The sequence below is a fragment of the Corvus brachyrhynchos genome, unplaced genomic scaffold, assembly GCF_000691975.1.
Source record: "Corvus brachyrhynchos isolate BGI_N302 unplaced genomic scaffold, ASM69197v1 scaffold116, whole genome shotgun sequence".
Classification (NCBI taxonomy): Eukaryota; Metazoa; Chordata; class Aves; order Passeriformes; family Corvidae; genus Corvus; species Corvus brachyrhynchos.
Genome location: NW_008240221.1, coordinates 16269120 through 16281980, shown reverse-complemented (window position 1 = coordinate 16281980; position 12861 = coordinate 16269120). Strand labels below are relative to the sequence as shown.

The following is a 12861-nucleotide window of genomic DNA, read 5'->3' as shown; positions in this document are numbered from 1 at the left end:
CATTCCTGGAATGCGTTTTCGTACTTTTTCGAGGATTTAATGAGTAAATTTCCATGTTTCTTGCTACATGCAGTATCTCATCTCAGTGATACACAGGCATACTTGAAGATTTTTGAGGACATCAATTTCCAAGTTTCTTTCCCAGTAGATTTTCTGCAGTAAGAGAGAGAATTGATTGGTTTTTCCTCCACCCTTTGGAAGCTTTGAAAATTGGTGTAACCTTTGATTTTCTTTATTCACTTCAAATTCCGAGGGTAGAAAACATAAAGCTTAGGGCAGGCAGACTTAAAAAAAAATCAGGAGTGTCTGAAGAACTTGGAGAGAGCTGAGGGGTTGAATTCTGGCTTGACCCCCATTGAGGTCACTGATGCCACTGTGGGATTTTGCCAAAAATAAAGCAGGTGTAGTCATTCCCATATCCCACTCTTGTGATTCAGGGGTGGAAACATAAGCAGAGATCTAAATCCTTATTTCTCGCTGTGGAAAACCCAACAAGGACATGGTGAGTGATCACAAACCACTGAGCATGTGGCTTGGCTTGTGTTAGAGTAGAAATAACAACAGGAGCTAGTGTTACCTGGAATCTTCACAATCACCTCAAATTTGATTGTTGTCCCAACCTTGGTGTCTTCCAGCTGGACATTCACCTGCACTGACCTCTGGAAGAGGTGTGTGACCCTCTCTGTGCTTCTCCAGGACCTCCCAGCCAATTCCCCAGTATTTGTGCATCAGATAAACTTGCAGAGCCCTGTGCTGCAAAAAGAAACACCTGGATCATTTTATCTTGATGAACTCATCATTGCTGACAGAGCTGTGATTGGTAAAGGCATCTCTTTTGGTTTTTTCTTCCCCAGGATATTCCATTAAATCTATAGCAATAAAGCTGGATAAAACTTTTTCAAAGGGAAATTTCGCAACAGGCACAAAAATAATTTTCTTTTCTTGAACTTTTTTTTTTTTGGTGACAGCAGTCAAGAAGGAATTACCAAAATATCAATATACTTGGTTTATTTGAAAATAAATAATGGATCAGACTGTGGTGAAATCACCACAGTGAACCCGGAGAGGTTCAAAAATGTGTAGATGTGGCACTTGGGGACATGGGTTAGTGGTGGACTGGGCAATGCTGGGGAATGGTCCACACAGTGGACTTAGAGGCCTTTTCCAACCTTAATGATTCTATGAAATATAACTGAAAACCAAAAATCCCCAAGCAGGTGTTTCCAGCTATGAAATGGCAAAAACCTGGGCACAGTCAGCTCTGCTCTCCTTGCTCTGGTGAATATTTGTGTTTTTTCTTTCAGTTTCTCAGAGAGATCCCAAACGTCCCTGGCCAGGAGGGAGGATAATTGAAGCAGTGTCTGTGGTGGGGTCTCCTCCCACCTACAACGTGTCCTGGAGGGTGTCTGGCTGTGGTGCCAGTGTGCCCCTTCTCTCCCCAAGGTAGGGACAGCGAGTAGCTCATCTCAATACTCTGTAACACCTCTTGCAGTTCCCCCAGCATGTCTGGAGCTGGTTTTCAGCTGGGTTCAGTTGCTGAAAACAAGAGTTGCTTGATAAGTTTGAGATAACTTGGGGTGTCAGATGTCCGTGGGTCACCAAGGTGTGATGTAGGACTGGAAGGAAATCTAAGCTCTTCTGGAACAGTGGATGAAGATCATCCAGAGGTGTTTCCATAACAGCTTTAATGACACCAATTCCCACATTAGGCACTGGAAATCCACCTTAGGTGTCCTTGTTTGCTGAGATGAGGTTTCTGTTCCTCCCAACAATGACAGAGGAATCGGAGCCATAGTCTCTAACTAGATCAGAGACTGTAACATTAAAAGTTTGCACTGGCAGAAAATAAGTCCTGTAAAGGTTGGATTGTATCCAGCTGAGTCAAATGTAGTATCCTGACACAAACCACCAACAGGAAAGGACAGGGATGAGAATACAGGCGGATGTTTGTGGTGGTTGAGATGTGTCACCAGAGGTGTAACTAGCAGGAAGAAGAAAAGTCTTTACTCCTGTGTGGAGCCTGAAGACTGACATTGCAATGCTGAAAATAGCACTGATGAACAAATTTTTCAAATGTATTTAGAAAAATGGGAAAAAAATGCCATGAGCATCATTATGGAGCTGAAGAAAATGCCTAGGAAAGGAAGGTTTAAGAAGCTCCACCTGTTTAGCTAATAAAAAGAGGATTAAGAGGTGGATTGATCACAGTACCTCCCACCAATATAAAAAAGGATGCTTGGCATGGGTGGACTTTTCCATCTCACAGAGGAAGATATCAGAGAAAAGCAGGAATCAGCACAAGCTTTAAAAATGAGTGGGCTGAGCACTGTCTTTGGAAATCCTCAAAACAAACCTGGCTCTTTCTCATCACTGAGCACGGACTGTGATTTAATCCAACACAACTCCTTCTCCTGTCGGAACAGGAAAATTGTCTAAAATCTTGTACCAGCTGTACAAAGAGCTCAGTGATTCTTTTGGTTTTACTGTCTGGCAATTTGCTCTCCAGAAGCCACTTGTTATCCAGACGCTTAACACACGGTGGCATCGTTGTACCACAGAGAGACTCCTTTCCCCTTGAAACACGAGAATTTTAGTGGCGAAGGAGAAAAACATTTTAACTTTTAGAAAGTGGACTTCGGGTGAACATGAATTACTCCAGTTCAGATGTGGTGTGTGGGGGCATGGTTTAATGGTGGATCTGGTAATGCTGGGTTTGATCTTAGGGGTGCTTTCCAACCTTAATGATTGTACAATATGGAATCTTCCTGTTACTCAGGGGAGTTGAAATTTTCATGGACTCGAGGAGATTACAGGGGGAAATGGGAAATATTTTTTGCTTTTATGTTGCAGATGCTGTCCAGGCTGCACTGAGCTGGTCCTTTAGAAACACCAGTACTGGGGTAGCACTCCCTGGTGCTTGATGGTGTTTAAATTATTTCTTCCATCATTAATTTTAAAAGGTCATTTTCCATCATTTTCTGCTGTTGCATTGCCTGCCTAATGCAGTTGGAAGTTGGGAATATCCAGTTTTGTTTGAGGCCTGGGTTCATTTCCTTTAAATCCTTCATGAGTGTTGCTCCTAAACATGCCCCTCAGCTGCTGGTTGACACAGGAGTGTCAGGAGTGGGGGTCTCCACTGCTGATGTCTTCCTGTGACCCCCTCTCTGTCTCACAGAGGTGCAGTGCTTGGGGAGGGCTCCGAGGAGCATGGATACCTCTACGTCTCCACGGAGGATGTGAGAGTCAGCCTCACCATCCAGAGGCTGCAGAAGTCATCCCCAGCTCTTGGAGGGACCTTCCACATCCACTTGGCCAATACAGTGATACCAGGTAAGGGAAGATGCAAGTCAGGGCCTGGGTTTCCTGAGCAGGAAGCCAAGGGAAGAATTAATAGCCAGAGAAGTTTTGGCTGCCCCATCCCTGGGTGTGCTCCAGGCCAGGTTGGTTGTTTTTAAATAGTGCAGATGATCTTCAGATTAGACATAAGGAAGAATGTTCGTCATGATGAGGGTGGGAAAACAGTGGCACAGGTTGTCCAAAGAGGTGGTAGATGCCCCATCTCTGGAAACATTTGAGGTCAGATTGGATGGGGCTTTGAGCAACCCGGTCTAGGATTCATTGCTTGGATTAGATGACCTTTAAAGGTCCTTTCCAATCCCAATCATTCTACAGTTCTATTCTATAATTCTATGATCTTTTGGTGTTTAGGGTCCAATAAATTTCACTGTTTTGGCAGCTGCAGAGGTTTGAACCACGGACAGGCTTGCACTTATAATGAAACCCCTTCGTTTCCTAGGAGCAGGCAGATGTGCTGTCCTGGGGAGGGAGATATCCACTGCTCCCTAATGTCTTTTGCAGATGTTTCAGTGCACATTTCCGCCCACCAGCTCCGCAGGCTTTTGCAGGACAATGTGGATAACTTTACAGCTCCCTTCTTCAACACCAGTGACTTCACTGTGACCAGAGACTCCAGCTCGTGCTATGAAAGTGTCTGGACACTGACTTGGAAAAAAACTGCTGGGGACTTGCCCAATGTTATCAGTGTACAGTAATTTCTTTTGCTAATCCCCACTTTAATCCCCATTCAATGTCTTTGGCCTTTGCTGATTCACTCTCTTAATCATTGTTTTTATGAAGACATCATGGAAATTTAGGCAACCTTCCTATTTGGACTAGCAGCTTAAGAAAACTGCAGATTAAATCATTAAAAAAAAAAAACCTCTTGCGGGAGAAGAAATTAGATTGAATCTTCACTTCAAAACCAGGAGACTTAAATGTAATTTCTGCATAATAAAGGGGCTGCTATACTGAAATGAAATCTTCATTAATTATATCTACAATAATGTTTCAGTACAGTAACTGAAGCTCATCACAGATTTGTGGCATCACTTATTTGCCAAGAAGGTATTTTTCTGAGAACTATTTTGTCTGGTTCCATATCTGGCTCTCATAAGCCTCAGGAAAAGGTTCACTTTACACTCTCCCATCCCAAGATTTGTCATGCTAGTTTTACTTCAAGCAGATGGATCTTTTTGAGTAAGGACTCAGGCTGGGCTTCTTCCTCCCTCAAAAGGGAACACTATTTCTTTGGATATTCAGCTCCTAAAAGTGTGACATTATTTTCAACAAATCAGTGAGTTCCAATGCTCAGGATATTGGCCTGGAGGGTGAAAAAAGTTTGAGCTGCATCTTCAGCTCTTGCACAGGCCCTTGTTTCACCTAAAGTCATGTCTTTGAGAAGCTCTTTCCATGCCTAATTCCAAATTATATTATTGAGTACTAAAAGTTTATTTGTAAATCTGTCTCCTGAATATCTTTTTCTCAGTTTGCCATCTCCCTGTCTGCAAGGTGAGGGTGGGAACAGGGAGGTATTGTGAAACCTTGAGTAATGAAGATTTAGACCCAGAGATGTGATTCATGGAAGAAGGGTGAGAAGAAGTTTCCAGGAGTTATTTGCATGTAAAGATTCTGTTTTAATTTAAAATCACAGGACAGAAAAATATAAGAAACTTAAATTCCTTGATCTTTGCCAGGTCTCTGATGAAAATCTCACTGGCCTGAAGCCAACTGTTTCTACTCGTGTAGTTTATGATGGGGGTGTGTTTATTGGACCAATATTTGGGGACATGCTTGCCACCCCCCATAACCAAACACAGGTGAGTTGAGCTCTCACACTCCCCACTGATTCAGCAGGGTTGTGTAGCTCCAGGGGTCTCACAGGTATTGGGGTACCTTGTTCTGCCACTAAATCCTTTCAGGAATCTGATGTTCTGTGCCATAAATTTCTCACATTCTGCTGCCTGGTATGTGGAGCAGGATTTGCCTCCAAGAGTTGTTGCAGGTACTGAGAATGGTGATCATGGGTGATGGAGGACAATTCATTTTTTTTGAGGCAGTCACCAAGGGGTGACACAACCTCTGAACTCCCACTCTTGGTGGGTCCTGTGGTGCTGGCCACCAAACTGGGAATGACACAATTCACCTGCAACACTGATGGGCAAAATAAATGAGTTGGTTGCTGGGATACTCATCTGTGAGTTAGGCAAGTCCTGAGCCTCCATGGATCTCAATTCCTCAAGTAGGAAAAGAGAGAAAGGAGGGCTTCCTGGCTGGAAGAGGAATCATTCTGGTCTGCTGGATGGACAAATGTGTTTCCAGCTCTGCTCTCAGATGTTGCAGAACGGTGGCTGCTGCTGGCTTTGTTTCCAACAGACTCACAGGCACTGTGGCCATAACAGGGTGATGATGTTGGATGTACTTCAAGCCCAGCTGTGCAACATCTGGGGCCAAGTCATCCTGCTTTTTTCATGAGCCTGGTTCCCAGCCATGAGAATTGCTTTTCTTCCAGTGACTCAGCCACCTATGACATCTTTTCCATCTGTGCTGCACAAACCTGCAAACAGCCCCAGTGAAACAAGACCACCACCAGCAAACAGATTTTCTGGTAGTTTTTGAAGATTTATTCTGGCTTGCTGCTAGCACAAGTATAAAAGTGTCCCTCTAATTATTGTGTCTCTATTCAAGCAGAGTGCTTTGCAACTTCTGTGCTCCTTGCACTTCTTTGGGGACAGTTGCTTTTCTTTTTGCAGGCATTGGTGTACTCTCCTGGCACACCCTTAATATCTGGAGAGAGATAAAGAGGGGCTTTCTTATGCCCTATCCTTTGCCAGTTGACTCTTCTAAAATATCAAGATCTCAGGAGGGATATTTCTTGATATCTCTTTTAGACAATCAAGGTCACAGCCCAGTTTTTTCCTTCAGCATGAACAAGGGGCAAAAAATAAAATTGAGGGCTGCATGCTGAGAAGACACATTGTGGGTTTCATTTTAATCAGTCTTCCAGGGTGTTTTAAACATAATAAACTTGTTCCCAAGGCAAAGTGGGAAGAACTGGGGAAAGGCAAGAACGGTCTTCAGTGGATGACTAGAAGAACAGGATTTTGAGGAGGTGTGGGTCCCAGGATGGTGGGAGATGCAGCATCCAAAGCTGTGCTCTGCTGTGCCTTGAATGAACCCAAGAAATTTGCTATTCAAATGTGCAATTAAAGTTTCAGTGAGGCTGCAGCAGGGTGAGCAGCTCTCCGTCTGTGCCCTGTTCTGACACTGCATGCTCTCAGTAGCTCAGGGTGGCTACCAGCATCTATCAGGAAGCTGTGGCTCTAGAAAACACCTCTGTTCCCTTACTAACTTTAAGGTAACCCTCTCCTCTGTCCCCAGGTGGTGGTCATGGTGAATGATGTCCTTGCAAACTGTTCTGGCTCATGCTCTTTCCAGTTCAGCCAGGAACTGACACCCATAGTGAGAGATGTGGAGTATTCATCAGGTAACGGGGCCTGCTGTCTGAACAAAATGGCAAAAATTCTGTGAAAAAGATCTTCCAGGTGCTGATGATTTCATGTGTATGGGTATCCTTTTAGAAATTTTTGATTTTATGGAAGCTGCACTTTTATGGGTCACTTAGGATCAGCTCCAGTTCCAGACATGCTGAGTGTACAAGTGTGTCCTGAGAAGGGCAGTGGAGCTCAGAAGGGTCTGGAGCACAAGTCTGCTGAATAGCAGCTGCGGGAGCTCAGCTGGAGAAGAGGAGGCTCGGGGGGGACCTTCTTGCTCTCCACAAGTCCCTGACAGGAGGGTGCAGCCATGTGGGGCTTGGTCTCTTCTCACAGGGAACAAGAAATAGGATGATAGGAAATGGCCTTAATGTGCATCAGGAGAGGTTTAGAACAGATGTTAGGAAAAATTTCCTCACTGAGTGGGTTGTCAGTCTCTGGAACAGGCTGCCCAGGGCACTGTGGAGTCACCATCCCTGGAAGGGTTCAGAAGGCTCGTGGATGTGGTATTTGGGGACATGGTTTAGGGCTGAGCACAGAGGTGATCTCAGAGGTTTTTTCCAACCTTAACTACTCTGTGATTCTATGGGAGAGGCATAAAGGGGAGAGAAACAATGGCAGGTTTGGTGCCCAAAGCAAAAGACATCTCTTGGCTCAAGTTATTTTTAATAAAAATTTAAGGAAACATCTAACAGCTGGACAAGGACAGGCAGGAATTGCTGTTACATGGGACAATGAGAAATCACCAGTGGTGTAGTTTTTAGGACGTCCTGATGAAGCTGGTAAAAACTTTTAACTGTTGGCTGAAATTAAATTCTGGGCATTGATATGCCAAAATTCATGAGGCACCTTGATGATTATATTCCTTCAGGTGAAGGGTCCCAGGCCACAGTGGTTATCAGAGGAGCTGGCTTTGGCGAGGAGAAGCTGGCCCTGCAGGTGGAGGTGAACAACAGGAGTTGCCTCATCACAACTCTGAATCAAACAGAAGTGGTTTGCCAGGTGCCGAGGCTGCCGGTCGGGATCTACCTGGTGACACTGCTGGTGACACCTCACGGCTTCGCCCTCAATGGCACCACAGGACAAGGGATCTTCCTGGCAGTGGAGCCAGTCCTGGGAGCTGTTGAACCTCCTTCGACTTCAGAGATTGGTAGGTGTGGACCCTCCAAGGGAGCTGCTTCCTGCTTCTTCCTTGTCATGGCGTGTTCTGGTTCTTCCGTACTCTCACTACCAAAATTTTCACCTGAAGAAGACATTTTATGGCTGGACACATTGTGTGTGACCCAAAACACAGCCAAAAATTTCTTAAAGACTGACAGACTTCCCTTGGCTCTCTGTGCAGGCAACCAGTTTCCCAAGCAGTTTTGTTTGGGAATTGTATTTCAAGTGCACATATATTCATTTCAGCAAATCATTAGTGTTTCATACTCATCCTCCCATACCCATGTCACATGTAGATTTGCAGTATTTGAATTAATCTGGCCTAATTAGAGTGGGTATTAGGGAAAATTTCTTCAGTGGAATGGTTGCCAATCACTGGAACAGGTTGCACAGGGCATTGGTGGAATCACCATCCCTAGAGGGATTTGAAAGATGTGTAGACGTGGCACTTGGGGACATGGATTAGTGGTGGGCCTGGTAGTGATGGGTTACTGGCTGGACTTAATGATCTTGGAGGGTTTTTTCAAACTAAATGATCCATGATTCTATAACTGTGAAATGGCTGAACTCTGGTTAATCCCAGTCCCACTGAAGTGAATTCATATTCTGAGGAATAAAATGGAAGACTCGCCTGTGTTTAGGCACAAGGCTGAGAAACTTAGAGAAGGTAAAGCTAAACTGAATCTCCTTCCATTCCCATTATGCCTCCTCTCCTTGAAACGGCAGAGGAAATAAAGAGTGGTAAATTCCATACCTGAAGACAAGAGCTGGAAAGAATTCTTTTTTTTGGTTGGTTTTTTTTTTTTCAAGAGGGATGAATCTTGTCAACCCAATGAGAAATGTGGCAAACACTCTTGATACACCTGGACTGTGCAGTGAGAGATAGTCTCAGATTATCCCTTGTTTTCAAGCAGCAAGGAATGCACCAGAAACAGCATGGCCCAGGTCTACTCTGACAAAGGCAAAGGTCACCCAGTTATTTTTCTGGGAATCTCCTCATTTCATTTTTGAGATCATGGTAATAAACACCACTGAGAGCAGTACTGGCCTTGCTGCAGCTCAGACATGGCTTGCAGATCTGATTGTGCCATGCTTGGCCACCTTGGATCAGCCAGAGAAAAAGAATGATGGCCTGTAAACCTCTCCATGGATGATGAGCATGGGATGGACTTGGAATAACACAGGGTTCCTAAAGCTAGAAGTTATGGCTGCCTTGTTCTTTGGTTTTGGATTTGTTTGTGGTTTTCTTTTTGTTTGTTTGTTTGTTTGTTTGTTTTTGGGGGGAGGGAGGTTGTTTATATTTTTTTTCTGGTGTTGATTTTTTTGGGTTGTTTTCTTTTTTTCTGGTGCATGGGAAGAAAATTATTCTAACTCTTTTACTACCGTTTTTTTCCCTAATGACTAGATCATATAGTACACTAAGGTTAAGAATCACTTTTAATTAATGGACAACCCAAATGAATCTAAAAAACTCTAAAAACAATCCATCAATGGCAAGTTTTAATGCTTGGGCCTTGATTCTTCTTTCCTTTGCTGGCAAATCCACTCCTTCTCCCAATTACAGTGATCTGTCACTCATTAAAAAGAAAGCAAACATAATGCTATCTTACGTTACATGTGCCTGGAACGCTTATAATTGGAAAGAATTACAGCTTCCATCTGTGTTTTTAATTTCTCCCATTTCAAATACCTCTCTTCAATCTCATCGTAAAGTGCACACAGGCAGTATTTCACTGCATATAGATATAATGTAGATATCAAAACTTAAGAGCATCAGTCTTTACACAACACTCGTGGATTCTGAACTCTAAATCTGAAGCTCCTTATCTGACAGCTCTCTCATTAGACAAGCGGATTCAGTTTTCACTTCTTGCTCTTTCTGACTCTGCAAATTTAATGTTAGAAGATGGGAAGGCAAGAAGCACCTTGTACTTTGCTGCTTCAGCTCCCTCTTGTCAAAATATCCCTGGTCTCAGTGGTGCCATGCTGGGGAATCCCCATGACCTAACTCTAGAAGCATGGAATGCCTTTCTAAAGATACTCCCATGTTCCAGTGAAGAGCAGGACCTTGCTGTTAATGTATCTGATTGCTCTTGTTGGCCTGGATTTACTGCCAGCCAGAGGAAATCAAGATGAAACTTCTGTAATTCTCTGGTAGTTTAAAGAATTAGCAGGAAAAGGTAATTTTAGGAAAGTGTACAAGGGATTTTGCCATTAATATATGATTACCTTAACGTAGAAGGTTGCTTGCATCACATGTGAAAAGAGGGATAAAAGCTCAGTAGGTTTACAATATAGCCATGCTATTAAATACAAATAATTCTCCTGCATTAATTACTGCATTAATTAATACACTGCATTAATTAGTACCTGTCTGAGCAGTCTGTTCAGCCATAATCTTAAAACTCTGCAGGGCTGAGAACTAGAGAAAAAGCTCTAAGTTTCAAGTAACGTTTCCTTTTTTTTAAAGTTTCTCTGAATTGCATCAAAGCACAAACTCCAGCTTAGAATTGCCATTAATGCCTGCTCCTGTTGTCTTTCCAGTCTCTCTTTGAAATACTCCTGAGTCTTCTAGTTGCTTGGAAAAGCAAAGGGACACCTTGACTCTTTACCTTGGAATTGGATGCTGAAGAAAGATCAAGCACAATTCTGGCTTGTGCCAGGCATGATCCTGCATGGTGTTGAAGAGGCTCAGTCTGGCACGAAGGAGAGCTGAGCTTGCTCAGTGCCCCATGGAACGAATCCCTCAGTGACTTCCCTCACAACTCCAAGTCTCGAGCCCTGCCAAGCCCCCTTTCTATCCCAAACTTCCTAGACACATGCTACAGGCTTTTCTGACAGCAGGGAGCTTGGCAGCTGTTTGAACTGTGAGAGCACCTGCTGCGTTAAGCTCATTTTCCATTCTTAGCGCTTCTTCCTTCCTTCCTTGTTTCATTCTCGGGCTGGGGATCTGTCTAAGGGGGAGATCACAGGCCAGGGCTTGCTGGTTTAAATAAGTATGTCATTAAAAAATAAACCGAGAAACAAACCCAGTTGTCCTGTATCGTGGAGGAGAATTCAAATAATAGGCAAGAAGGATCTCTTCCTTGCGAGACAGGAAGCCAGGCACAGCAAGGTGGAACAGATCATCATCAGATCAGCTGACAGACTCTACTGCCTTTTTAGTCATCTATAAACAAAGAATCCTTTGCATATTAAAATATCCTACATATTGAATATCATGGAATAATTGTTTTTTTTAGGAGGACTGAGAGTGACTCTCAGGGGGACTAATCTGGAAGGGGTAAATTCAGTGTTGTTTGGATCCCAGCCTTGCCCAATTTTGGAGGAGGACAGAAATGCAACAAGAATTGAATGTAAAGTTCCTTCTCGGGTAAGAAATCACATTTTTTTGGGGAGCAGTCAGAAGCCAATGTGCCTTCCTATGTTTTCCTGGCCTAAGCTACACTAGGGGAAGGGCAAAGGGTAGCCCATCAGCCAGGTCTTGGCTGTGGGACAATTTACTGTGGACTCTACAGATTAGACCAGCTTAATTAAAAATAGATTAATAGCTGATTTATGAAAACCAGTGAAAAAAGCAAGCTCCTTAATTTAGTAAGGATATTACAAATTAAAAGCTGCATAGTCTGGGATTTTATTTACTAGCTTAATTTACAAGTATGGATATAGCAAATCAAAACCTGCATAGTCTGGGATTGTTTTAAGGTTTCTAAATCTCCATAGCTGCTCTTTCAAAGTCAACATAAATGTAGACATTTAAGTAGTGTCTGGTGTATATGAAAGTTTCATCAGTGCCATGTGCCTGACTTAATATAGGAGATGTAGGAATACCGGAAATAACTTTTTTTTTTAATTGGTTCATTCTTAACCCTGACATTTTCTTTCTTCCTAGGGGACAGAAGATGCTGCTGTCCACATAACACTGATTTCTGGGTACCAGTCAACAACAGTAACCAACTTGTTCCAATATGATCCTTCCTTAAACCCTGCAGTTGTATCCCTGAGCAGGAACAGAAGTGGCATAGCAGGTGAAAAGGCTGCAGATGTGTATTGGACATCTTCTGGAGAAGGGTTGTTATTGCTGATAGTGGTGGGGCAGAAGGAATTTAGGTCTATAAAGTGTGATCTGACACTTATTTTGTTTTCTTTTAAATTTTAGTTCCTATATTTCCTGCTAGTCCTGGTCAGTCCTGGTTGGTTTTTTATTGGCTTTTCTCTTGCATACATGAGGTAATGAGTTGCTTGCCCTAGGCTGGTATGGATGATGTCCACAGCATGTCAGGTTCAGTATAGTCATGCTTTTGTGTCATGTTTGTCTAACTCTGCTCTGAAATTATCCCACCCATTCATTCAGTGATGGGATACACGGTTTAAGCTACATATCAGGAAAAGGTTTTTTCCCCAGAGGGTGGTTGGGCACTGAACAGGCTCCCCAGGGAATGGACAGAGCCCCAAGGCTGCCAGAGCTCAAGAAGTGTTTGGATAACACTCTCAGGCACATGGTGGGACTCTAGAGACTGTCCTGTGCAGGGTCAGGAGTTGAACTTTGATGATCCTGGTGGGTACCTTCCAACTCAGGGTATTCCATGACTGTATTTCTTAGTAACAGATTCACCCATGAGAAGAGAAATGAGCTCTGGAGAGTGTCCTTCTCCAGGATCCAAGTGTTGACCATAAAGAGCATCATGTGCATTTTGGGTTGCTGAAAGCAGGGGATGGGCAACATTTCTTTTACTAGTTCCCATTTCCAAGCCAAACTGCTCCTTCCATTGTGACCTTGCAGTGTGTTACGTTAGAATATGAACATAGACCTCACAGAATCTGTGGGGACAAAATCCTAATTAGATGTCATGGAGTATTTGGCATTCCT

General features: G+C 43.4%; 1 protein-coding gene across 1 annotated transcript in view; it reads left to right on the top strand.

The window, feature by feature from the left end:
* Positions 1–12861, top strand: part of PKHD1 (polycystic kidney and hepatic disease 1 (autosomal recessive)) — a 237153-nt gene that overhangs the window by 20622 nt on the left and 203670 nt on the right. The window contains exons 21-29 of the mRNA XM_017745072.1: positions 636–820; positions 1305–1443; positions 3176–3330; positions 3859–4043; positions 5034–5156; positions 6718–6823; positions 7702–7980; positions 11234–11364; positions 11884–12019. Of these exons, the coding sequence (XP_017600561.1) occupies positions 636–820; positions 1305–1443; positions 3176–3330; positions 3859–4043; positions 5034–5156; positions 6718–6823; positions 7702–7980; positions 11234–11364; positions 11884–12019 (1439 nt within the window). The remainder of the gene's footprint in view (positions 1–635; positions 821–1304; positions 1444–3175; positions 3331–3858; positions 4044–5033; positions 5157–6717; positions 6824–7701; positions 7981–11233; positions 11365–11883; positions 12020–12861) is intronic.